Below are 24,852 nucleotides of genomic sequence, written 5' to 3'. Positions count from 1 at the left end.
AAAGCCACTAGAAGGCAAGCCTTCAACCTTTGCTGAAAAAGCGCAACGTCTGACTCTGCTAACGCTTCGGTATGCAGAAAAGGAGACAAGAGTTGTTGTTTTTTAATGGATGTCAATGGAGGAGAGGCTTCACTACACTGAATAAACAGCTTTTGTGGGAAAACAGCTTATCATTTAATGAATCGACAGTGCGTCATCTAATCTTTAATGTTTTGGATTGATCTATTTCTAGAGTTGCTGTTTGCTGACAGGTATGGTTCAGTTTACGGCACTTCTCATTCATTTCTATGGTATCCACAAACAAACAGTGATTGACTTGACTATCACACGACTCTGGACTCTGGCGTCAAGGCTGGAATGTGATTGGTTATCAAAGGCACACGTGATCCAAGTTAGCCGTTACGCTTTTTCCATGATGGTAGTGGAGCCACAGACCCTCATATCTCCCAATAATAAGACCATCTCTGTGTATAGTAATGCAGATATCGGATATGGGCCACTTTTAAAAGATGTCAGCTAGGTCGTCAAAAAAATGTGTATATAGTTAACAAATCGGGCATCAAGACCTGCAGTGTAAATGCGGCCTTATTGAACATTTAATTTACGAACTGCCGCAATAGGCCTACATACAAAAAAACAACATAATGCAACATCTGATTCACATTCATCAGTTGAAAAGTGAACACGTTTATAGCAGTTACTGGACATTTCACTTTGAGAAAAGTCACGCAAACGTGCAAGAATCAACATACTGTATATGTAATTTTGCTGAAATGTAACGTTTTTCCAATGAGTCTGAGTTGGTTTTAAATGGGGTTCAAAAGCAGGCCACGTTTGGAGGTACGTTCATCACGATAATTAGGCTATATGGGCTCAGAATATGTGATCTGCATTAAAACAAACCTATTTATCATTTCTTACCATGAAAAGCGAAAAATTCAATAAAACTCCAAATGGCAGCAGATTTTTTTAATGAATTTTTATACCAATTTATAGAGACATATAAAGAGAAACATTTGAAATACAATTAGAACATTATGCCACAATAAAGTTTATGCAGTGGGAGATCAGACAGAATCAAATCAGCGTTCGTAAAAATCACAAAACAAGGCACCAAATAAAAGAAAGAAAAAAATATTGATTTTTGTGTTTGCAAAATATAGTGCAATAACAATGTCGTTTAATAAAACTACTTAATTAAAATGTTCTGCATTAAAGAACATTTAAAAATGTAAAAATAAAGAGAATTCAAAGAAAAGTAAAAAAAAAAAATATCAACAGCAAAAATTAATAATACCAACAGCACAGAAACACTTTGGCAGAATATAATATTTTACCATCAGAAAACAATGATCATATATTCCAAATAAATTAGTTCATAGGCGATACTGTTATCTAAAATCTTATATACATTTTTTACAAAGGTGTATCAAAAGTATTTGTATGAAAACATATTTACACTTCTCATTTCATAATCACATTACACACAGATTTAACTTCCACACCACAAAAACATGCACTCTGAATGCACATATTAATATCCACGCACGCACACAAACACACACACACACATACACACACACACACACACACGCACACACACGCACGCACACGATATTGAATGCTCCTCTCTTATGAGGGAGTCTTCATTTGAAATCCTAGAGCGATGCTCTTTCATATTAATGAGGTAACATTTGAATGCAGAATCTGTGAATGAACAGCTGGTCTTACTTTACACCCTAATGAGGAAAAAAATCTGTCCTTTTGTCTGACAATTTATTCAAAGTATGCAACACTCAAGACACCTTCTTAATATAAAGTATAAAGGGGGGGAGGGGGCCTCAGTGAGTGAACCTCACGAAACCTGTCAAGAACATTTCTAGGTCATATTTCACCACAAAATCAAAAGAAATAACAAAATTAGTCTTTAAATAAAGAAAACCAAGGACTATTAAGATTTGTTGCATTGACAAATTAACACATTTGCCCCTGGCAATTCTCATTCTCACGACAATCTACTTATAAAAACAATGAACATTTTATTCATTCAAATTTTATGCGTAATTTATGTATCATGATAGTATTTGATTGAGGTAAGTACGATATTACATTTCTGTGTCAAATAAATGTTCTTTTGAACTTTCTATTCATCAATGAATAAAAACAGTTTTCAACATTGATAATAATAATAAATGTTTCTTGAGCAGCAAATCATCACATTCAAATGATTTCTGAAGGATGATTTGACACTGAAGAGTAATGATGCTGAAAATTCAGCTTTGCATCACAGGAATAAATTACATTTTAAAATATATCCAAATAGAAAACAGTTATTTGAAATTGTAATAATATTGTCAGATTTATCAGAGAGCAATCTATCAAAAATATTAAAAATCTATATGCAAATGATCTTTCTTTTCATTTTAGGGTGAAATGTGACCTAGACAACAATACTAGAACACGACCCAGCTACTATTTCAACGGTTATTGACAATGTAGCCCTCTAAGAAATCTCTCTTTCCAAAGCCACTCTTTATGCATCACATCCTTCAACCCACTACATAATGTCACCGCAAGGTGCATTTCATGTTTTCAACATTTTTCTCACAGTGGATGCATTGTACACATTATTTCCTACCATCTCCCTGAGACATAACGAAACATTCCCACAACACACGACAGAAGAACGCAGAGGAACCCAGTGTCAAAAACAAGCGCAGAATAAATGTCCAGCATTTGGATGTACGGCCCTTCAGAGCGTCTTTAAAGGTCGCCGCGTCTCTTACAGTGAGGCGTGAGCGCTCGATCTGCTGAGCTCAGTCTGAGATACTTTTTTTCCCCAACGTTAACGTGATTCTAATGCGTTCAGACGTTAACATAGTGCTTACGTAACCTTTAGCTCAGCGCCTGTAGCTATGCTAGACCCTTGGGCCGACTATCAGCTTATGTTCTCCCCGTTTCTCCACTCAGGAGATAAACAACAACATGAAAGTGAATGCAAGTGGGCGGCGCGGCAAACCTGTTCCGCACGCAACAACCCCAATAACAGAAACAGACGTGTGAGACTGTGACATTTCAGAAATGACAGCTCGTGTACGTGTAGCAAAACACAGTTCGGTGTGAAGCACGCGTAGCGCACTCGCTCTGACCCTCACAGCATCTATTCCGAGTCTGTGTGATTACAATAGGGTTTGCTCCACTAACCAGCGCACTCTGCCAGTTTCAGTGTCTTGCCAAGTTGTAGCTGCAGTGCGGTGGAGCCCCACGGGGACGCGTCCGCAGCCTCAACACACACTCGCGTAATTGCAAGGACAATGGCTTTTCATTCGCATGCGAGTGAGTGATGAATAAAGAATGTCTCAGAATGAAAGGATGAAGCAAACACACCAAGAAAAAGTGGATAATATTGCTGAAACTGACAAAAACAGATCAAGTTTCGTATTGATATCTTTCTTTGTTTACATCTCATTTTTTAGGTTCTAACTTGACAATCTAAAATGTATTTCGTCAAAGTGAATAAAGCACATTTTATTATAGATTAGTATTAAAGTGCTCCTATTATGCTTTTTCGAATATTCCCTTTCATGCACTGTGTAATATTGCTGTTTGTGAATGTAAAAGGTCTGCAAAGTGTTAAAGATCAAAGTGAACGGCAAATAAAGTTATTGTCTCCTAGAAAAATAAGCGATTCTGAACTCCTGAAACGAGTTGTCAGTAATTCCAGTCTAACTTCCTGTTACATATATGTAACAATATAACACATTTGCATGATGCCAGTCTATGGTCTTCATTGGCTGCCCGCAAATGACGTCTACTTTGACCTGCCCACGAACACTGTAGTTGTAGCTGAGGTCTGGTAGAGTTTGGTTTGTGTTGTCGACATGTTGAGAAGACGGTGTTTTCAGCGCTGCGAATACACTTTGCATGCACTTCAGAAAGACTCGTGCTGGAATTGATACGAAAAAACCTAAGCCATTGTTTGTATCTCTGTTTATCAAACAGAATCTTTCTCCAGCGCTGAAATTCAGTTATGGTAATAGGCGTTTTGTTTCCAACATGTGCTATAAGCTGTAGACCAATCACAACAGACTGGGCCGTCTGACCAATCAGAGCAGAGTAAGCTCTTAGTAAGGAGGGATTTAGCGAGACTAACTCTTCGAAATAACTGATTTCAGACTCTTTGACAAATGAGGTGATGTGCAATTTATATGTGTTATTTGTGTTATGTGTTATAATGTGTTTTTGACCTTGGATGGTGTAAACATGCAGTAGGAGACCTCCAAAACAGAATTAGGAACCTTTAAAATAGCATAGTAGGGGCACTTTAAAGTCAACATGAAACAACATTTGCAGCTCATTTTACTTTCATAATGTGACGTATTTCTGAATGAAATTCCAGTATTTCATGAGGAATAAAGGGCAGGACTTGATTTTATCTATTGGGAATTGATTGGATCATGAATAGTAGTCTCCATATGACAGGTGGTTGGTTGGTTGGTTGGAGGGGCGTCAACCAAAAGCAAAAGTTGGTTCGGAAAAATGTTTTTTCTTTGGAATAATATGCACATATGAGTCGGTACGACCAAACACATAGGAAAGAAATAAGTCAATTTTGATTTTATGTTAACTTTAAACTATAATAAGGCTACTGGTCAATGACATTGATAGTCAAATAGACTAGTTACAATGTTTCAGTAGTAAATGTAATACCAGTTACTGTGCTAGATTTCTCTAGGATTATAAGATTGGTGGTGGTTGAGGAGATTCGCCCCTTCTATGTAAATCGCTTTGAGTGGCGAGAAAAGCGCTATTTAAATGTAACGAATTATTAAGTTAAATATAAATAATGGAGGTTTGAAAAGGCTAGGCCTGGTGGTTCCAACCAGCAATAAAATGAGGATAAAATGGACCAGATGATTATGGGACTGAAATGATAACCCTTTCCTTTAGTGATCATCCAGCATTCTGCAGCTCACTTTAAACCCTGGCCATGTTAAGAATGATTCAGCTCGATTAAATGCTATTCCTGCATAGCTTGGCAGCCACATGTCGGTCCTGCTCCCTGCGGTCACAGTATTTCTAAAGTCGTCTCCTTTTCACTTAGTACTAGAGATGGTGGGTTGCTCTGTGTACCAGTGTGTGGAAGGGTCTGGTAAACCGGTCCCCAGAGGCAGAGCGATGAATGGCGGGCACGTCCCGGTGCCGACTGGTGTCATGCCGACCACGGGCCCAGGGTAAGGGTGGTGATGTCCAGCGAGCCCGTCAGTCCGACCGATATGAATCTCGTCCTCTTCCGTCTCTCCTGTGGTTTTGCGGTAGACTGGGTTGTCGAAGTTCATGCTTTTGGTGCTGTTCCTCCTCCAGTTGCGGTAAACGAGATAAACCCCGGTACACAGCACCCCGAAGACCACTGTGGCAACAATAGGAACTGCATGTGTTTGACATACAGCGTGAGGGGACATGTTAACACACGGTTGACTGGCGGTGGAATGACTGACAAGACAGCCAGAGAGACAAACAGAATATACTATAAGATAGATAGATAGATAGATAGATAGATAGATAGATAGATATAGACAGACAGACAGATAGAGATAGACAGACAGATAGATAGATATAGACAGATAGATATAGAAAGAAAGACAGACAGATAAATATAGACAGACAGACAGATATATAGATAGACAGACAGATAGATAGATATAGACAGACAGATAGATATAGACAGATAGATATAGAAAGACAGATAAATATAGACAGACAGACAGACATATATATAGATAGAGAGACAGACAGATAGATAGATAGATAGATACAGACAGATAGATAGACAGATAGAGACAGACAGACAGACAGATGATAGATAGATAGATAGATAGATAGATAGACAGATAGATAGACAGATAGAGACAGACAGACAGACAGACAGATAGATGATAGATAGATAGATAGATAGATAGATAGATAGATAGATAGATAGATAGATAGATAGATAGATAGATAGATAGATAGATAAAAATGTAAAATTAAAGGAATAGTTCACACAAAAATAACAATTCTGGCATTTATTCAGCTTTATTTATTCAGCCTTATACTTGAATGCTCTGTTCATCACATAAAGGTGTGCATGAGTCAGGAGGATCACTTTTATGGTGCTTTCATAATTTTTTAAGACGGCCAGCCCCTGTAGACTTTATGTGTGGAAAAGAGCAGCATCAGCATTCTACCGAACATCACCTTTTGTTTTCCACAGAAGTCAGTCAGTCTAAACGGATCGAAACAGCAGGCGAGTAAATGATGACAGAATTGTTATTTATGGGTGAACGGTTCCTTTAAATTGGCTGGATTGAAACCAATGATAGCAAAAGAGAATGTGAGTAGCAGAAGAAAACTAAAACAGAGGAGAGAGGGTTGATAGAGAATGAAGAATAGGCAAAAACTCAAACATTTCATGTTCATCAGAAAAGCAAATTGAGAACATTCTTATATGGCTCTTAGAAATATAACCTAATATAAATCAAATAAAATCTTAACATCTGCTCCATCTGCAATGCAGCACACTTGATGTTAGTCAGATTTGTCATAATATTACCAGGGGAATTTCTTTCTGGGTTCACAAAGACAATAAAGCAGAATAAATCTAAATGCATGCAGACACCACACACACAAGCATCTCCATAAAGCTGAGTCTGCTGCCCTGGGCTCACTCACCTTGCAGTTAGAGCATCGGTGAGAAACACTGGTGTCATAATGTGCTCAAAATAGCACAGAGCAGGACCTTAGCGGCCCCTGGGAGCCAGAGAGGTTGAAGATGTACATACCTATGGGAATTACGACACCAAGCACTGCCACTGTCAGATTACGGCCAAGGAGAAACAACTCATTGCCAGCTAGAAGAAAATGAAAGAGAGGAACATCACTTACACATTTGTTTAATCTATTTACTTGAACAAGATGATGTAGCCGACTGACTCATTCACTAAGCCCACCCCAAAACAGAGTGACCTATTAGGGCACCTCTGACAAGCTTTCAGGCTTTTTCAGTATCCACAAATAGATAAAAAGTGTGGGGGGAGGATTTACAGTTTACAGTCATTTACAAGTTTACAGTAGTGAAGGTCTGGCCACATTATCATCTAAAGCAGGGTTTCCCATACCGGGGTTTGTGAGTTGATGAAAACCTAATACTTAACATTTGCATGGTAACATTAAACAAATGGGACAGCACACATAATCGAAATAAAATAGAGAGAGCAATTATTATTATTATTTTTTTAAATTATGAAATCAAAGGCTGTGATTAAATTAAAGAAGTATTTAGTCTGTTAAATTGTGTATTTCAGAGTGAAGATTGGCACTGTGTTAATTTACACACAAGAAGCTTTTTTTTGAAAGCAGTAAATTCTGAAATGATAGATAGTTAGACAGACATACAGTATAGATAGGTAGATAGATAGGTAGATAGATAGATAGATAGATGATAGATTTAGTGCTTTAAAATAAAATAAAGTGCCATCCTAATAGGTTTATTAGTATTGAACATATATACCGTATATATATATATATATATATATATATATATATATATATATATACGGTACTTCTTTTCTAGATGCATATAGGCCATTTGGAAGCATATTTCCACATTTTAAAAACAATATCCTGAGATTGAAAACTTTTTCTCAGTAAAACGTCCTATGCTGTTTTGCAACAGTAACCAAATCACGTTGATGGCATTTTCTCACTGTGTAAGCTGTCAGCTGATTTGCATTTTTTTGCAGTCAAAGCATTTCACGCCAACCCACATAATATTATGAACTTCCACTTAATGAGCATATTTGAACAAAAATCATTCAGGGAAATCGGTCCTCTGAAACAATCTGTAAACTCCTCCGACCCACCAGCAGCAACTAAGATGGCTCAGCGAGGTTCCTCCTGTGCACGAGATCACACAGACACACACTTACAGTGATGGGACAGGTTGCTCAGGTCTCCTGGTGTGGTGCTGGATGCCCGTGTTGGCCTGCGCTCTGCTGTAGTATTAGAGGAGATGGCCGCTTCCTCTGGGCTGGAAGTGAGGAGTGATGAGAGAGTGGTTTCAGCCACACTATCCGACTGAGAAGTCACTGCTCCAGGGGAGTCTGGGGCCCAGCCAGCTCCCGTCTCCACGGTGTTGTTGATGGGGACAGTAGATGTTGCGGCAGTGTCGTTTTGGACTGGTGGTACAATGACAGGTTAGAGGTTATTCATAAGTAAATAAAAATAAGTTGACAACAACTTGTCTCTGCTCTAACATGCTGTCCTAAATCAAGTGGGGGGCTGCTGGCGAGCACTTAAAGGCCCCCTGAAATCAAAATTATAATTTTTTTAGCTTTTAGTATGAATATGTTAGCCTTAAGATTATGAATAAGCTGGTGTGTTCCAAAACAATGACAAAATGTTGCATTTAGGAGATCGATTTTAGGACTTCAGCTTCTCATCACATCTTCTGTCCAATCAGATGCTCTCTAGAATCTAAAGCGTCCCGCCCCATGCTACAAATAACACCTGGCCTATTGACAGGTCACAGAGCAATATGAGTTGGAGACGTGTGTTTGGTTCAAACGCTCGAGTTTTATTCCGTTTTCCAACTGAATGTTGGTTAAGAATGAAATGGCTAGAATTTATTCACACCTCTACTATTGAATCCAACGTATCATCAGCGCTCGGATTCACTTTCATGGTGCTGTCAAGTACGACTTGCAGTCTGTGAGGTAAACGAAACGCTATTGGCTATTTGAAAAGGGGGAGGAGCTAAGGCAGGATTCAATATGTCCCGCCTTAGCTTCCTGCTTCAGTGGAAATCACGTCATACAAAGCTGCACGTTCCAAGGTACTTCAGTGGGCCTTTAAGATATTAATAAAATGTATGTCATTATTTTTGTGTGAATCTCAGATTAAACGGTTTAGTCATTTAGTCCTTGTCTAGTCCTCGTTTCACTAATTGTGCTCACCTGGTCCTCGTGTGCTTCCTTGCTTCTTGTCTTTGCTGGATTGTTGTGTTGAGTTCATGTCTTAGACCTTTCTCTAGTATCGTGTTCATACCCAGGTGTGATTGTCCAAAGTTCTCTCTGTTTGCTTTGGGGTTTTCTTAGTCTAACTTCTCTTTATTATTTAGCCTTCTTTCGTTTTCTTGTTTTACTTGAGTTATTCTATTTTTTGTTTGGTTCTGTCTCTCAGATTTATAGATTTAGTTTCTGTTACTGTTACTTTGGTTTTCTCTTTGATTTATTTAGCATGGGTTTACATTTATCTAATACCTAGCTTTCTCCTGTTGTGGACTTGTTGTCATATGGGACGCATTTTTGATTGGAGGCTTGTGCCCCAGTACAGATAAAAAGGCTAGAAACACCCCTGTGTCAATCAGAAGACATTTGATGTTTAAAGTGAGAAATCAAGCAATCAACAAATCATTCTGTTGCTTGATGTGGTTAGGAAAAAAACTTGTGAAGAACTAAAACTAAAACTCCTGGACGTGATCATGTCCCACCTAGCAAGGACACGGTGTAAGGCACGATGTGATGAGCTCACCGGGTACACATTGGCGTGTGTCAGGGCTGAGCTCCTCGCCGTCAGGGCAAGCGCAGGTGTATTTGGGTGAGTGTTCGCTGATCTGAGGAGCTCGCAGACAAAGGAAGTCACAGCCTCCGTTAGTCACGCCGCCCAGGTTACAGCTGTCAGGAGCTACGCACACACACACACACACACACACACACACACACACACACACACACACACACACACACACACACACACACACACACACACACACACACACACACACACACACACACACACACACACACACACACACACACACACACAATGATTAATCATCCATCAGAGACGACGACACAGCCATCATTCTCCGAGCCATATGGGTCAAAGACACTCCGTCTGTGGAGACTTAAAAACCATGATTCATTTTTAACAGTAAGCTGTTGATGTTTATTGTTTTTGGTTCCAGATTCTGATGTCAAAATGACTTACATGCTGATTAAAACATAAATGGCAGGCGAGATGGATTACAAAAGGGAGAAATCCGATTGTGGGTGGATTTCATAAGGTGTATTAAAAACTTCATTTAGTACGCCATTAGTCAAAAATGTCAAAGAAAAAGGATGACAAATCAATAAATATAGCTGATCTGAAGTCCACACACCACCAGGTTGGCTCAGCTCGTGGAAAACCACAATATCATGAGGGTCATTGAGGTGCTCGGCAAGGCTGGTCACATCCTGTCCTGTGAGTCTGTTTGCGCTGTAAACGGCCTCCTTCTCACGGTCCGTCCAGTACACGCGATCCTGAGAGACACAGGAGTCAACACAAGACTTTTAAATGTCCTCAAAAAAAGAAAGGGAAATTGCTAGTTTGCTAGGGGGTTCTGGGTGGTTTTAGAGCATTGTTAAGGGGTTGCTAATGTTTGCTGGGTGGTTTTAGGGCAGATCATTGCTAGTTGGTTGCTAGAATGTTCTTGGAGGGTTTGTAGTGTTGCTAGGGTATTCTGTGTGGTTACTGTGGAGTCTTAGGTGGTTTCTATGGTGTTGCTAAGATGGGTGGTTGCAAGAGCAGAGCATTGATGGTTGCTAAAGGTGTTGTGGGTGGTTTTAGGGTATTTCTAGGTGGTTGCTTGGGGGTAGTGGGTGGTTGTGAGAGCATTGTTGGTTGGTTGCTAGAGCTTGGCGGGTTTAGAGTGCTGCTATGGTGTTCTGTGTGGTTGCTAGGCTGTATTAGGTGGTTTCTAAGGTGTTGCTAAGGTGTTCTGTGTGGTTTGAGGCTTTGCTAGGTGGTAACTGGCATGTTGTGGGAGGTTGCTAGAGTGTTACTAGTTGGTTTCTAGAGTGTTCTTGGAGGCTTTAAAGTACTGCTAGGATGTTCTATGTGGTTGTTAGGGTGTCTTAGGTGGTTTCTAAGGCGTTAATAGGGCTTTGTTAGGAGATTGCTAGGGTGTTGTGGGTGGTTTCTAGAGGATTCTTGGAGGGTTTAAAGTGTTGCTAGGGTTTCGGTTTTTTAAGGCATTGCTAGGGTGTTGTGGGCACTTCCTAGAGCATTGCTAGGTGGTTGTGGGCACTTCCTAGAGCATTACTAGGTGGTTGCTCGAGTGTTCTTAGAGGGTTTCGAGTGCTGCTATGGTGTCCTCAGTGGTTTCTATGGTGTTGCTAAGGTGTTCTGAGTGTTTTTTGGGCAGGGGTCCTCAAAGACATTGATTCTCCCTTCCGACACAACATGCATGATGGCGTGTGATACAGTCAGCAACAGATGCATTAAGCAAACATAGTACTTAGAAAATAGCAAACGCCACTTAAAAAATGAAGAGGAACCAGGCAACGCACCTCTTCATCAATCTACTTGCATCACAGATATTGAAGTTTGCTTCAAACAATGAAAATCAATTCAAAAAGGGCATCCTGGGTAAAACAAATAACTACCTAGTGCCTAGTCTCTCACAAGCAATAAAGCTGCCAAGAAAAAATTCTGCATTAAAAAGTCACACATTCTTTTGTGTGGAAGCTCTGTTACTGGGGTGAAATCCACAGCAGGATCCTCTGTCCAAACTACAGCTGCCACAACAAGACCATTAATTCTGCGGCTGATGTGTAGGTGTATAAGATAACAGCCCTTCAGCATTCAGTCCGCCTCTGCTGTGAGATCAAGTCAATCTTAGATTAGTGTGCTCACCACTACTTGAGCCATGCTTGTGTGAAAATACTTTAATCCTCTTTCTTCCTATCATATCCCCCACCCAGAACCCATCCCCATGTTACCATGGAGACCACTGAGCTTAAGCAGCAAAACAATAAAGGGAATTGTCCCATATTAAAATACAATACATCATTGAAGTAGGATGTTGAACATGAATAATTCTGAGCATGATTTAGTTTTACATTTAAAGTGGCTTCAGACACAGCTTCAATCAATTACCAGAGCATTTCACAGCCCATAGTAGCCACTCACCTACACATGCCACTTCTATAGATGTTTTAGTTATAGATGCTATATCGCCCAGGGAAATTAATTGCTGATATTTATCCATTTTGAGACCACTTTAAGGGTAATTTTTTTTAAAGTAATACTTTTATTCAGCAAGGACGCATTCAATTGATAAAAAGTGACAGATCTATATTTCAAATAAATGCTGTATGTATGTTACATGGTAAAGTATCATGGTGTCCACACAAATATTAATCAGTACAACCATTTTCAACATTGATAATAATCAGAAATGTTTCTTGAGCATTTCTTATTATCAGCATATGATTGGCTGATTAGATATGTGTTACGTGCAGCTGAATAGAATAGGTGTAAATAAAGTAGACAGTGTCTATTAAAATAAAAACAGTTAATTTAAATTATAATAATATTTCACAAAATTACTGTTTTACCAGATTTTTTGATCAAATAAATGCAGCCTTGGTGAGCTTAAGAGACTTCTTTCAAAAACATTAAAGATCCATTAAAGGGGTGGTATAATGCCCTTTTCACAAGATGTAAAATAAATCTTAGTGTGTATGTGAAGTTTTAGCTCAAAATACCCCACAGATATTTTTATATAGCATGTTAAAGTTGTCACTTTTTGAGGGTTAGCAAAAACGCACCGTTTTGTGCCTGGCCCTTTAAATGCAAATGACTGCAGCTTCCGTCACAGAGGGCGGAGCTTCAACAGCTTGTGTGTGTTAGCAGCTCCGATTACCTCACGCAGACACACACTAAAATGTCAGAAATTGTTCTGCCTTTTATGTTTAAACCGGAGTCAGACAAACATGGAGAGACTCAAGAAGAAGTGACAACATGTAGAATGCAACAGGACGTCTTTGAATGGTTAGTTGATAAATTTATGTTGCTGATGTGGAGTTAACTGTCTTCAATTATCATATTCTGTCATGGTAATCTATAAATCGCTCGTATAAAAACTGTTGTGAGATGCACACAGAGTGACTTTTTTATTGCATATGAAAAGATGGATGCTAAAGTTTGAGCTGACTGTGTCAAATGTGCTGGACTACAACAACTCTTCCTCTTCTCAACATGGTTCCCGGGGGCGGGTTTATTTAAATTTTAGGGTTGGTGATGTCACTAACCCGTTAGGAATGTTGTGTAGTCCCTACTAGCCGTTTGTTGTAGTTGTAGTCCTTAAAAAACTAATTCTTTAAGCAAATATCTCCCTTTGCTTTGAACTTTGAGTGTTGTAACTGTGCAGATGTTGTTTATGCTCAAACAGCAACATTACACACTCACTAAAGAAAAGTGAAATCGTAATCAACCACTCCTTTAAAAAACTGAATCACCAGTATTGTATAAAACTGATAATCTTTTTTCAGTTTTGTTTTCATTAAACTGCATTACATAAATATCAGCATGATATTCACCCTCCTAATATCTGCATCACCACTGATCATTGAAAAATCTGTTAAAAATGTAATTATAGATGTTTTTGTATTTTAGCCACTAATCTCCTAAAAATGTGATTTGGTCTTTAAAACTGTGATTCTGAAGAAAACAAGTTCTGCAGTTCTGAAAATGCTGCCATATACAGTAAATAAATCTCAAAGTAGAAAATAAGAAAGGCTTTAATGCCAATTCGGACATAAGTTACTGACCAAACACACACATTTACCGACTAGCTGGGGTTCATCACAGGCATGTACTGTAAACACACACATACAGTGTGTGTGGAAATAGAAGAAACAAAGACACACAGGCATTTAGGAGGCTCACTCACCTCGAACACAGCGAGGGCATAAGGGTGGCCGAGTCTCTCGCTGGAGAACAGGATGACTCTGCGATGGGACCCATTTAAATCCACACTGGAGATCAGGTGTAGCTTTGAGTCCACCCAGTACAAGCGCTTACCAACCACATCTGCATTCAGAGACACAGCACTACTGTCAAAGATCCTGGACACTGAAGATCACACTTACTGATTCATAAGAGTGCGTAAAGCTCAAATGGTTTAGACTTAGAGCGCAAATGACAGAAAGGAAGGACCATAATTCCTACCGAGTGTGATTCCATTGGGCCACTCAATGTCCTCAGACACCAACACCTGCCGATCAACACCGTTCATGCCAGCCTTCTCAATCTTGGCCCTGATGCCCCAGTCAGACCAATACATGAACCTGTGAAGACAAAGTGTTCACCAGAAAAAAAGAAAGGAAAAAGAAAAATCATTACTGCTACCGAGTTTGAACCTCCATAAATCCAACAAGGCTTGATAACAGTGAAAATGCTTTGAGTTGCATGTTGACAGTGATTAAAAATGTATGTGATTTTTAAAAATACATAAAAAATGCAAGTGACTTGAATACAAATTGATTTGATTATTTTCTGGGAGGGTTGAAAATGTCAGGGTACAACTGTCTTGATGCTAAAATGAATAGAAGAGCATCATTAAAACAATGTAATTCTTGAAAAGGCAACCTTATTAATTAGTATTCTTTATTTACTATTATAGTAAATACTAATGTTTTGAATTGCCATTTATTTTTATGTTTTCCATTTAAATTTTTTAAAAGGCGTACAAAATTTCCTGCGGAGTTATGGAATTATCGTCAAGCCGATGAATCTAATAATGTTTATTGATGAGTGAATACATTGATGTTTTTATCATGACTGTGGTATAAAGTGTGGTCGCGATTGATAATAAGAGACATATATCAGCGCCACACTCGAGAGGAATAAGGACATTTAATTCTACCGAACTTCCCGCAAGTGCTGTATTAATACTCACACAAGTCAGTTTATTAGACGAATTAAGCTTGTGAGGTCTACACTCACAAGGTCTTTGAGGTATTTCACTTGGTCTACACTATCACACTAAACTGCCTTTGAGTGTGTTGAAAGTTATAATGTTATTCTATGTGTTAGTTTGTCTGTATGAGACTAGCAGTCAGCTAGATCAACATTAGAATAACATACAGATGATATTCTAACATTTCATCATGTTAAACTAAATAATAAATTAACCTGTCTAATAAAGTACATGTAAGAGCTCTGTCAAGTCGAAGTTTGTCACGGACGTGGAGCTCTCGGCAAAACGGCACGCTGATATTGATCCTCATTTTAGTTCTTATTTTTTCCCAAAGTCTGCTTGCCATGGTCCATAATGTTTGAATGAAACAACAACAGCGTGCAGCTAGACGTTACACACTACGCAGTTGTCCATGTCTGTCGTCATGGTTACTATGGCAGTATGAGCGGAAACCAGGGATAATGTGGATATTACATCAGTGACAGGCGACAAATGAACAGGGATTCCGGGACGGAAAATTTAAATTGGATTATTTAAAATTGGAATTTCTCTGAAATTATAAATCTTTGGGAATATTGTAAGTACTCAACTGCAGGAAATATATCACACTGCACAAGTGATATTTGGATATTTTATTACAAAATTCTTACATATTGTACCTTTAATTCAATTAACAGAAAACTTCCCACACAGTGAGTAACGAATTGAGTTCCCTTTCACATCTCCTTACCTTGCGCTTACATATTTAAATTGGCAGGGCTTAAACTTTTGTGACGCTGCAGTCAACTGTCCCGAGCGTCATTCACGTTCATGTTCTCACAACATGGCATTGTTAGAATTCATAAAATTGTTACCAGCCAACTGATGATTGGCACCGTTTCATAAACTCGTCAATACTGGCGCTTGGCGAGTGTTCATTTTACATCACATTTTTAAAGTCATTACATTTAAGCTTTTCTTGAAAATGGTAGAAAAGTTTTTCAAAACCAAATGAAGCCAACATGAACACAAATATAACATTTCTAACTTGCCAAATTAATTTGAAACTAGATGTTTAAAAGATTTTTCTCTTCACTGTCGACATTCTTTTTTTTTTGTCAGAGGTGAAGGTTATCGCAGAACAGTCTTCAATGACTTATTAAGATAGCTTTGTCTATTTTGTGCCATTCACTATTGTGAGCAAACTACAGCATGTCTGCAGCTATTCATATGAGTGGTCAGGTTATCTCTACGGATTAGTAGAATTCAATAACATTTCCTTTGTTATACTCCACAGCCTCCATGTCACTGAAAGCTTCTCTTTATCATTTCCATGACCTTTAAAGGCAGTCTGGCCTTTCGTGGTTTTGTTTTTTAGACTGGCGGTGTAGAGTCTGCTATGTGCTCACCCTCTCTCTGGATCCACAGCGATGGCCCGTGGTTCGCTCAGATCGGTGTTGATCAGCACGCGTCTCCTGCTGCCATCCGCCGAAGCCACAGAGATGGTTCTGTCGCCCGAGTCGGTCCAGTAGAGGTTGTGCTGAACCCAGTCCTGTGCCAGCCCTTCAGGGGAATGCAGATCCGAGTCGATCAGAGTAACGTGTCGAGACGGGTCGCTCGCCTCGTGGATATAAGCACTGCAGAGACGAGCAGACAATTAGAGGTTCTGCTATTAGACACACTGGGTCCACTAGTCGAATCAAATTACTTCAGTTGGGATGGTTTTATATATCGCGACAGAATGAGGAAAAATCCTCTGTCCACAAAGATCTAACCTGGAGCACTGCAGACATGAACATTTGTGTTCACATACAACCTAGAATTCTTCAGAACTGCCCTGAAAATGACACAGAACTGACACCTTAATTGGCATCTATGGTTCCATGAAGAACATTTAAGTGGGAAAAGGTTCTTCTACGGCACTGCTATGAAAACCCGAATGGAACCTTTATTTGTGTGTTTGTAGTGTTTGTATCGAACAAAAGCAGACTTTAAAATGACTTTTTTGCACTGTCAATAAATGTAACATCAGTGACTACACGTGTTTTTTTTTAGCACATTTTAGAAATTGTATTTACTTCTTGGTTTTCATTCAAATCCAGCATTTATTCCAAAATGAACATAAAAATACTCCCAATCCCAATTAAAAGTTGGGGTCTGTAATTTTTTTAAACATTTTTGAAAATCAAGAAAAACTAAGCAAATCTAACACGATTGTTGTTTGTTTGCACTACTAATGAACGGAAAGTCAACTACATGTTTTTTATGCAAATTTTATTTGCATCTTAGGTGTTTACATCCACCATTTTTTGTAACTGATTTAGATTTTTTAGGGCAGGGGGAGCTGAAAATGTTAGTGTGGTACATATCTTACATGTCTTGATATCAAAATAAAGAGAAAAGCCTCATTAAAAAAAATGCAATTCTTGAAAGGAAACCCTAATTAAGTAGTTTAAATAGTATATATTATTATTTCTTAGAAATATATCATAGTATCATAATTGTATAAAAGTCATGTAGTCACCAAAATGAAAAAAAAAAATCATAAAACAGGAAAGGATAATTATCTTACAACACATCTCTTACAATTCGAAAACCCCCAAATCACATACAAATATGTATTGGAGAGCCAGATAATGTAGTACTGATAGTTGCGTAGATTAGATTTTTACATCTACAAAAAAATAGTACATACTGTAATGTGCAGTTTGCCGTAAACAGCAATAACCATAAACAGTCCTTTTGTCTGACACTTGATGAGAATCTCATTGGTTCAAAAAACACTCCTTATACTTATAGTGGAATAATAATAAAATATGTTCTGATTGTCTAAAATCGCTTTCTAATACTCAAACTTCACTTCACAGATCACATGATCTTCACACCATCTGACGTGTTCATAAGTGTCACATGTGTCTCAATAAAGTAATGCCCCAACTCACTCTCATAGCCTTCTATTATCAGCTTCCACATCATCCCAAACTAGTTCAAGCTCACAGCGGAGCAGTTACGGCTAATGACTTTGCACTTTATCCTCAGTTATAAGTCCAAAAGAGACAGACGACAGACAGAGAGAGAGGGCAGGGGGCAGAGTACTGCCATTTAATAAGATACCATATAATTTTGGGCAGCCGCAGAGGTGTCTATTATTAGGAAAGTGAATGTCCCCAATTAGCAAGATCAAATTGAATGTGCAATTAGGAGGAAAGAGATGGACTGTGGAAAAAATAGTCAAGAGGTTCTTTGGGAGTTATCCTGTATTACATTTGACCCGATGCCTACACAGGGCACTTTGAAGGGAGAACAAGCATGGTAATGCCAGTCATGTTGCTGGGTCATTTCAAACACTGTTCAAAATAAAAACTTTTCCAAGGCCAAAACTTTTTAAAGGGAACAAATGATGGACACTTCACTCCCAAGATTCTTTGTGCTGCATCAGAGACTCTCAGTGGATTGAAAAAAGAAAAAGAAAAAAAAAAGTCGATATTATAAAAGTCTTACTATCGTCAACTATTGAATACACTTTTTAGCCCATTTGTATTTTGTTTTTATAACTTGTCGTTGCTGCGGTGCCTGTGATTAAACTGAAAATAGACTGAAAAAACTAACGTTTTTCTGATGAAAGTGTTAAAAGCACACACATATTTAATATTTAAATAAAAACAATAATATGTAATATATCATTATTATTAAAAAAAAAATCTATTTCTAATTATTTATACTTTTGAACTTTCTATTAATCAAATAGTCCAGTTTTTTTAAATAATAGTTTCCACAAAAATATTAAGCAGCACAACTGTTTTCAACATTGATAATAATAAGAAATGTTTCTTGAGCATCAAATCATCATATCAGAATGATTTCTGAAGGATCATGTGACACTGAAGACTGGAGTAATGATGCTGAAAATTCAGCTTTGCATCACAGGAACAACTTACAATAATATTTATTAAAATAGACTGTTAAAATTGTAATAATATCTCACAATAATCAAATAAAAGCAGCTTTTGGACCCTAGACTTTTGAAGATTACTGTGAACATACATATTCCCAAGGAAGGCTTTTGAACGAAACAACTAACATAATATTTGTTTCTGTAATACGGCAGTTCAAATGTTTCTTAAGTGCTGTTTTTCTGCCTCTCTGCATCTCATTAGAATGATTTCAATGGTGTGCTGTCTAGAGAGTAAGTGTGAGGGAGAGATATGTAAATAAATGGAGCCGTGTCTCCTGAGTTCAAAATAATTAACACATCACAAGCAAGTGAAGCAGCAATTTACTGTTAAATGAAGCCAGGCTCTCATAGTAATGGCCACGGCTCCCTTTTAAGTGCGCAGCCAAACAGTTTCCATATTTACAGCGTAACTAAAAGGTCAATATGAGGTCACCTGTATATTTTGTGTTGAAAACGATCACACCAGAACATGCGGTTGGCGGCGACGTCTATATCAATGGCCACTGCATTCTTCTGAGTAGGAACCACCTGTGTGTAGTCCCTCTTCACCAGGTCAATACGCCTGATCTCGTGCCTGTTCGTGAACATCAGGTAAGGGCTTTTTCCTAAAAAAAACAAGGACAGATGATCACAGAGGGTAATAGATGACTTGGTCTTGAAACAGAGAGAGATTAATTCTTCGGAAAGTTTCAAATGAAATAAAAAAAAATGACTGAGAATGACATCTTTTAACATTTACATATACTGTAGATTGAGAGCATACATAAAGATCACAATAACCAGTCACAGAAAGAGAAGCAATAGCCCTCTGTGGGATTCACTTATCTTTATTCTTCTTAAAGACTGTTAAGCATTGCATTTCTTCAGCTAGATCTCTACATCACACACACACACACTGTATGTCTGAGCGCCCCCGGGACTGTCTTCTACTTGAAGGCTGATGAGCCGTAGAGGGCACAGGAAGTAGCAGTCAGTCATGTGATAAGATCTAATTGGACTGTCTGCAGTAGCTGAATGAAACGTGCTGGCAAATATTACAAGATGATTTAAAGAACGCATATCCTACATTGTGATCTGATGTAAGATGACCAGCTGAAATAGGTCAGTGTAAAGCGTCAATAAAAGAGCTTCTTTCTCCATTGATGGCAATTCAAAGTTTATTTTTAAAAATTAAATACATATGTATATGATATGTTATATCATGCATTTGTATATTTATTTATTCTACATACTGTGTATTACACGTATTATACTCTTAAGCTAACCAAGCTTGATCATTTATTTGATCAAGAAATACAGTAAAAACTGTGAAATATTATTATAATTTATTCCTGTGATATAAAGCTGAATTTTCCGCATCATTGCTCCAGTCTTCAGTGTCACGTGATCCTTCAGAAATTATTCTAACATGTTTAGTGATTTGGTGCTCAAGCATTTTTTTGAAAAATATAATTTTTTGTAACATTATAAATGTCTTTTCTCTGACATTTGTATTAAAGGGGAAGTTCACCCAAAAATGTAAATTATGTCATCAATTACTCACCCTCATGTCGTTCCAAACCCGTGAGACTTTTGTTCATCTTCATATTTTTAATAAATTCGGAGAGATTTCTGTCCCTCCATTGACAGTCTACGCAACTACCCCTTCAAAAATTCATAAAGAGATCGTGAAACTAATCCATAATTGAACGGTTTAGTCCAAATTTTCTGAAGGGACACGATCCGCTTTATATGATGGACAGATTTCATTTAGGCTTTTATTAAACCATAATAATCTGCTTTTATAGAATATATCTTACCCTCAGCTTTACAGGTCTTGCCTACGGGGTCCATCTCATAGCCAGGGTGACATTCACACTTGAAATCCCCTTTCAGGTTTATGCAGATCTGACTGCAGGCATCAGGGTTCTCACACTCATCAATATCTGCGGAGTAAACAGAAACACTGCAGGCATGATCACTCAGTAAACATCAGAACATCTCTTCTCCTGTCTCCGAAAGCAGATTTTTAAATCTTCGTGTGGAGATTTATTTTAAGTGGTGTCAGCACACTGAAATATACATAACCTGGCACTAGACTAGCGAGTTGTGATATTTCAAAAAATTTTAGTGCAACTATTAATAGTCTATTATATCAGCTTTACTTTTACTGTCAAAGTCATCTCATCATTGAGTCAGGCCTGACCTCCACATGTCCTCTTGTCCAGCAGCTTATAGCCGACAGGACACTGGCACTCGTATCCAATGGGACGATCCACACAGATGTGTGAGCAGCCTCCGTTGTTTAGCAAACATTCATTCAAACCTATGAAACAGAGAAGGGATGTGATAAAGTGACATTTTGGACAATACAAATATCAATTTAATGCACAATAAAAAACAAAAACAGATCTCCCTTGTATTAAAGCATAAGAATCTATCCCTTGTAAAAATAAAGTGTGCTTAATTCTACTGAATGATATTTAAACTGTAAACTGTACTTGCAGATAATTATTGTTTCTTAACACTTGCAAAAAAGTGCAATTTGTAATAATGTCAAATTGAAAGTTGTCATTTAACGTTACATTTTAAGTAATTATGTTTTAATAATCTGTCATCATGCTTTTTTACACTTATTTTTGTGTAGACTAACATACTAAAGCAACGTATGTAAAGTGCCTGACTAATAATTTTAACTGTGTCATTCGATATTACATTTATAGATAGTATATTTTAATTGTACTAAATTGCAACTTCATCATTAGTATTACACATGTGTAATTACAGATCATTTAAAATACATATACAAGTTTCAACAAATTATATCAAAGTATATTTCAGTTTCCCATAATTTCGAGAGTATACTTTTAACAATATTTCAAAGACAAAATAATTATGAATTCACATATAAAGATGTAATTAAATCCAACTTAAGAGGGTAGAAAAAAACACTCTAAAGATCAGGAAATTGCATTTAATATAAATTTAAAGTGCAATTAACATGCAATTAGTCAGTGTCAGAGTGTCAGAAAACATCAAATGTAGTTTGCACTTAAGTACATATTTTTAAAGTATAATAATTTGGTGATAAGTGCCCTTTTTAAAAGTTTGATCAAGTGTACTTCTTTTTCACATGCAAGAGATGATTTACCACATGATGATTTCATTTAATTGCAAAAAATACAAGCCATTTGAAAACAAATTTCACTCGTATGCAGTGCAATGTTAATATACGAGGTTATAATAACAATTTCAGTTTTTTTTTGTAACAGGCTACTAATTATATTAGTAATAATAGTAATAATAATAACTAGTGCTAAGTATGTGTAGTAATATAACTTAAACACATTTCCATATTGCCAGAAATAATTTTGTATCACTTCAATTTATTCCACTTAATGGTTAAATACCATTGGGGCTTCATTAGGCTATTGGAAAACCTGGAATGCTGGTTCTAGAAACGTGATCTAAAATCATCACACACATTATTAGTCATACACTTATTTTTCTTTCATCCAGCGATCTGTGTGTGAGTGAGAGTGGCAGTATAAAAGTAAATACAACCAGCAAAATTACCAGCTTCATGCATTCTCAAGGGTCCGTTTTAAAAACACACACGAGTGCGAGTGACATTACAGAGAGAGCATTAAGACGGCGTTGAAACTTTCAGGCTCTGAATCATCTCATGACTCAGTCTGTGGAAGCTAGTGTTGCATTATTTGCAGTTGAATCCCAGGAACATATTGTGTCTGAGAGCTTGAATGAACATATTGAGTACTCTGTGGACACAAATTTAATGAGGCAAAATGGAGACGGCTATGTGGGCCAGGAACGAGCAACAATGTGCTTTCGCTTTCTTCGACCAGGTGTTCTTTCTAGATCTCTGAGTTCATTAGTAGGCGCTGGCATCCTGACAAAATACATGGAAGTGAACAATTTAGGGCAAGGCAATGTCGCTTGGAGCCAGCCATATGTCAAATGAGCAGCAGAGGCGTCTGGATCAAAGAAGAAGACACAGAGGCCATTAAGACGGAGTTATGAGCTCTTTCTCTGGAGACTGCGATTATTGTGGCACATGGGTGAAGGTGGCATCTATGGGAGGAGGATAAGGGTGCAGATTTGGTGAGGAGACACACATACACACACACACATGTCTCTAGAACAGCCACAACAGGCCATCATTCCTCTTTGATGCAAATGAATTCTTTGAGACTATGGGAAGCTTTTCTTCTATTCATCAGAGGAAGATGATGATACGTCAGCTCTGCCCCAGATAGTGCTGGCGATATATGAGTGTGAGAATGCATATAAAAAAAAAATCCTGTTTTCTCTTCCCTCTTTGAACAGCTGTATAAATTACGAAACGCTTTCAACAGTTCTTCAGCAGTATCCTGGGTAACCCATTCGATTTGGGGCTTTTTTTAGCATGTTGCTGTGAAGTTGCAAATAAACAGAATGATTTGCTTATTTCACCTCAATAAACAGAATGATTTGACGTATCATCCCTATGATTAATGATATCACTATGATAAGTATGAGCAATAATAAAAGAGATGTTTGCAAAAGATCTCTTAATATTTCAACTGGTGTGTTAGACAGAAGATCGGTTAGATAGAAAATAAAGACGTTTGACTCCAAAAATTCAAAAATAGATATTTGTTTTTAGTCAATGCCTGTTATAAGTTTATAAACTGTAAAAAAGTAATTGTTGAGAAAGCTTAAAAATTAAATGCAACCTGATGCATTCAGATTTTTAGGTTCTGAAAAAAATTGTGCTAACTAACCTTACTTTGGTTTTTTTTTTCAGTTCGAATTTGTTAGTTCACTAAATTCCTCATTCAGCCAATTTAAGGCAACTACAGAGTTCTCGTTTAGCAAATTTTCACTTGGTAACACAATAAACTGAAACTATCATTTGCCATGTAATGAGCCAAAACATTATTACCATCTGAATAAATTATGTTTTATTAACAAAGTTCGAGAGGAACACGTTCAAATTGCCAAACCAATCCGCAAGAGATGAGCCCTATATATATACACCTATGTATACTCACCTATGTTCATTGACAGTTTTCTACATCCCACCACCACCCTGTCTCCTCACACTGGGTTCGGGCTCTGGGTTTTGGGCAAAAATTCAGAGCTCGGAGCCCTCCCCTCGGACAGCACCTTTTATATGCATACAGATTTTATTTTATTTGATCTGATTGGCCCGTCCCAGCAGAACATTGCCCAGAGCGTCACACTCCCTCCCCCGGCTTGTCGTCATTCCACAGTCCATCCTGGCACACACTCAATGGCACACACTCACATGGTCGTCCACGTGATGTAAAAGAAAAAGGGACTCATCGGACCATCTTCCACTGCTCTAAAATCCAGTTCCAACACTTGCATGCCCATTGTAGGCACTTTTGGCGGTGGACAGGGGTCATCATAGGCACTCTGATTGGTCTGCGGCTACTGTGTGTTGTGACACATTCCTCCCATTAACATCATTAAAAATTCTGCCACAGTTGACCTTCTGTTGGCTCTGACCAGACGGGATAACCTTTTTTGCCCTCATACATCGATGAGCCTTGGGCGCCCAACACCCTGTCGCTGGTTTTTGGTTTGTCCCTCCTCAGTGGGGCAGTGGTGAGAAATTCTCACCACTGCTGACCGGGAGCAACACACAAGCCTCTCCGTTTCAGAGATACTCTGACCCAGTTGCTTGGCCATGACAATTTGGCCCTTGTCAAAGTCACTCTGATCTTTATTCCTGCCCATTTCTCCTGCATCCAACATGTTGCTTACGAGAACTGATTGTTTGTTTCCCATCTAATCTACTTAGACCTTAATATGTGACCTTTTTAAGCGATGATCAACAATATCAGCTTCTCATGTGACTGGTCATAATGTTTTGGCTCTATGCAACCATTGTTTCAGAAGGTGCAATAAGCTTACAAAACAAAGATATATGGGAAATAATTTTAGAAGGTTGTACAGTACATAGGCCTCAACACTTGACACACAAACCTCAAGAACGATTGTTAAACTCAAAAGTCTTTCTCTTCTCAAGTCTTTCTAAACTCAAGAGGTTTCAGTACAAACTCAAATATTTGTCATCAAATTCTTCCAAGACCAAATAATCTGAACTAAACTATCCACATTC

General features: G+C 38.0%; 1 protein-coding gene across 3 annotated transcripts in view; it reads right to left on the bottom strand.

The window, feature by feature from the left end:
* Positions 1-955: 955 nt before the first annotated feature.
* LOC306998290 (low-density lipoprotein receptor-related protein 8-like) overlaps positions 956-24,852 on the bottom strand; it is a 96,394-nt gene continuing 72,497 nt past the window's right edge. For 2 of the 3 annotated variants that reach the window (XM_079612247.1, XM_079612249.1), the window contains 11 exons: positions 20,908-21,027; positions 20,522-20,647; positions 19,156-19,327; positions 16,177-16,404; positions 14,038-14,156; positions 13,760-13,899; positions 10,202-10,343; positions 9,571-9,723; positions 7,968-8,216; positions 6,822-6,890; positions 956-5,428 (listed from right to left, as the gene is read on the bottom strand). In XM_079612247.1, coding sequence (XP_079468373.1) covers positions 5,097-5,428; positions 6,822-6,890; positions 7,968-8,216; positions 9,571-9,723; positions 10,202-10,343; positions 13,760-13,899; positions 14,038-14,156; positions 16,177-16,404; positions 19,156-19,327; positions 20,522-20,647; positions 20,908-21,027 — 1,850 coding nt within the window. In that variant the 3' untranslated portion in view covers positions 956-5,096. The remainder of the gene's footprint in view (positions 5,429-6,821; positions 6,891-7,967; positions 8,217-9,570; positions 9,724-10,201; positions 10,344-13,759; positions 13,900-14,037; positions 14,157-16,176; positions 16,405-19,155; positions 19,328-20,521; positions 20,648-20,907; positions 21,028-24,852) is intronic. The other variant, XM_079612248.1, reaches the window with a different exon arrangement.

This window comes from Phoxinus phoxinus (genome assembly GCF_949152265.1).
Source record: "Phoxinus phoxinus genome assembly, chromosome: 5".
NCBI lineage: Eukaryota > Metazoa > Chordata > Actinopteri > Cypriniformes > Leuciscidae > Phoxinus > Phoxinus phoxinus.
Note: the sequence above shows the minus strand (reverse complement) of the source record. Positions and strands in the feature narration are given on the sequence as shown.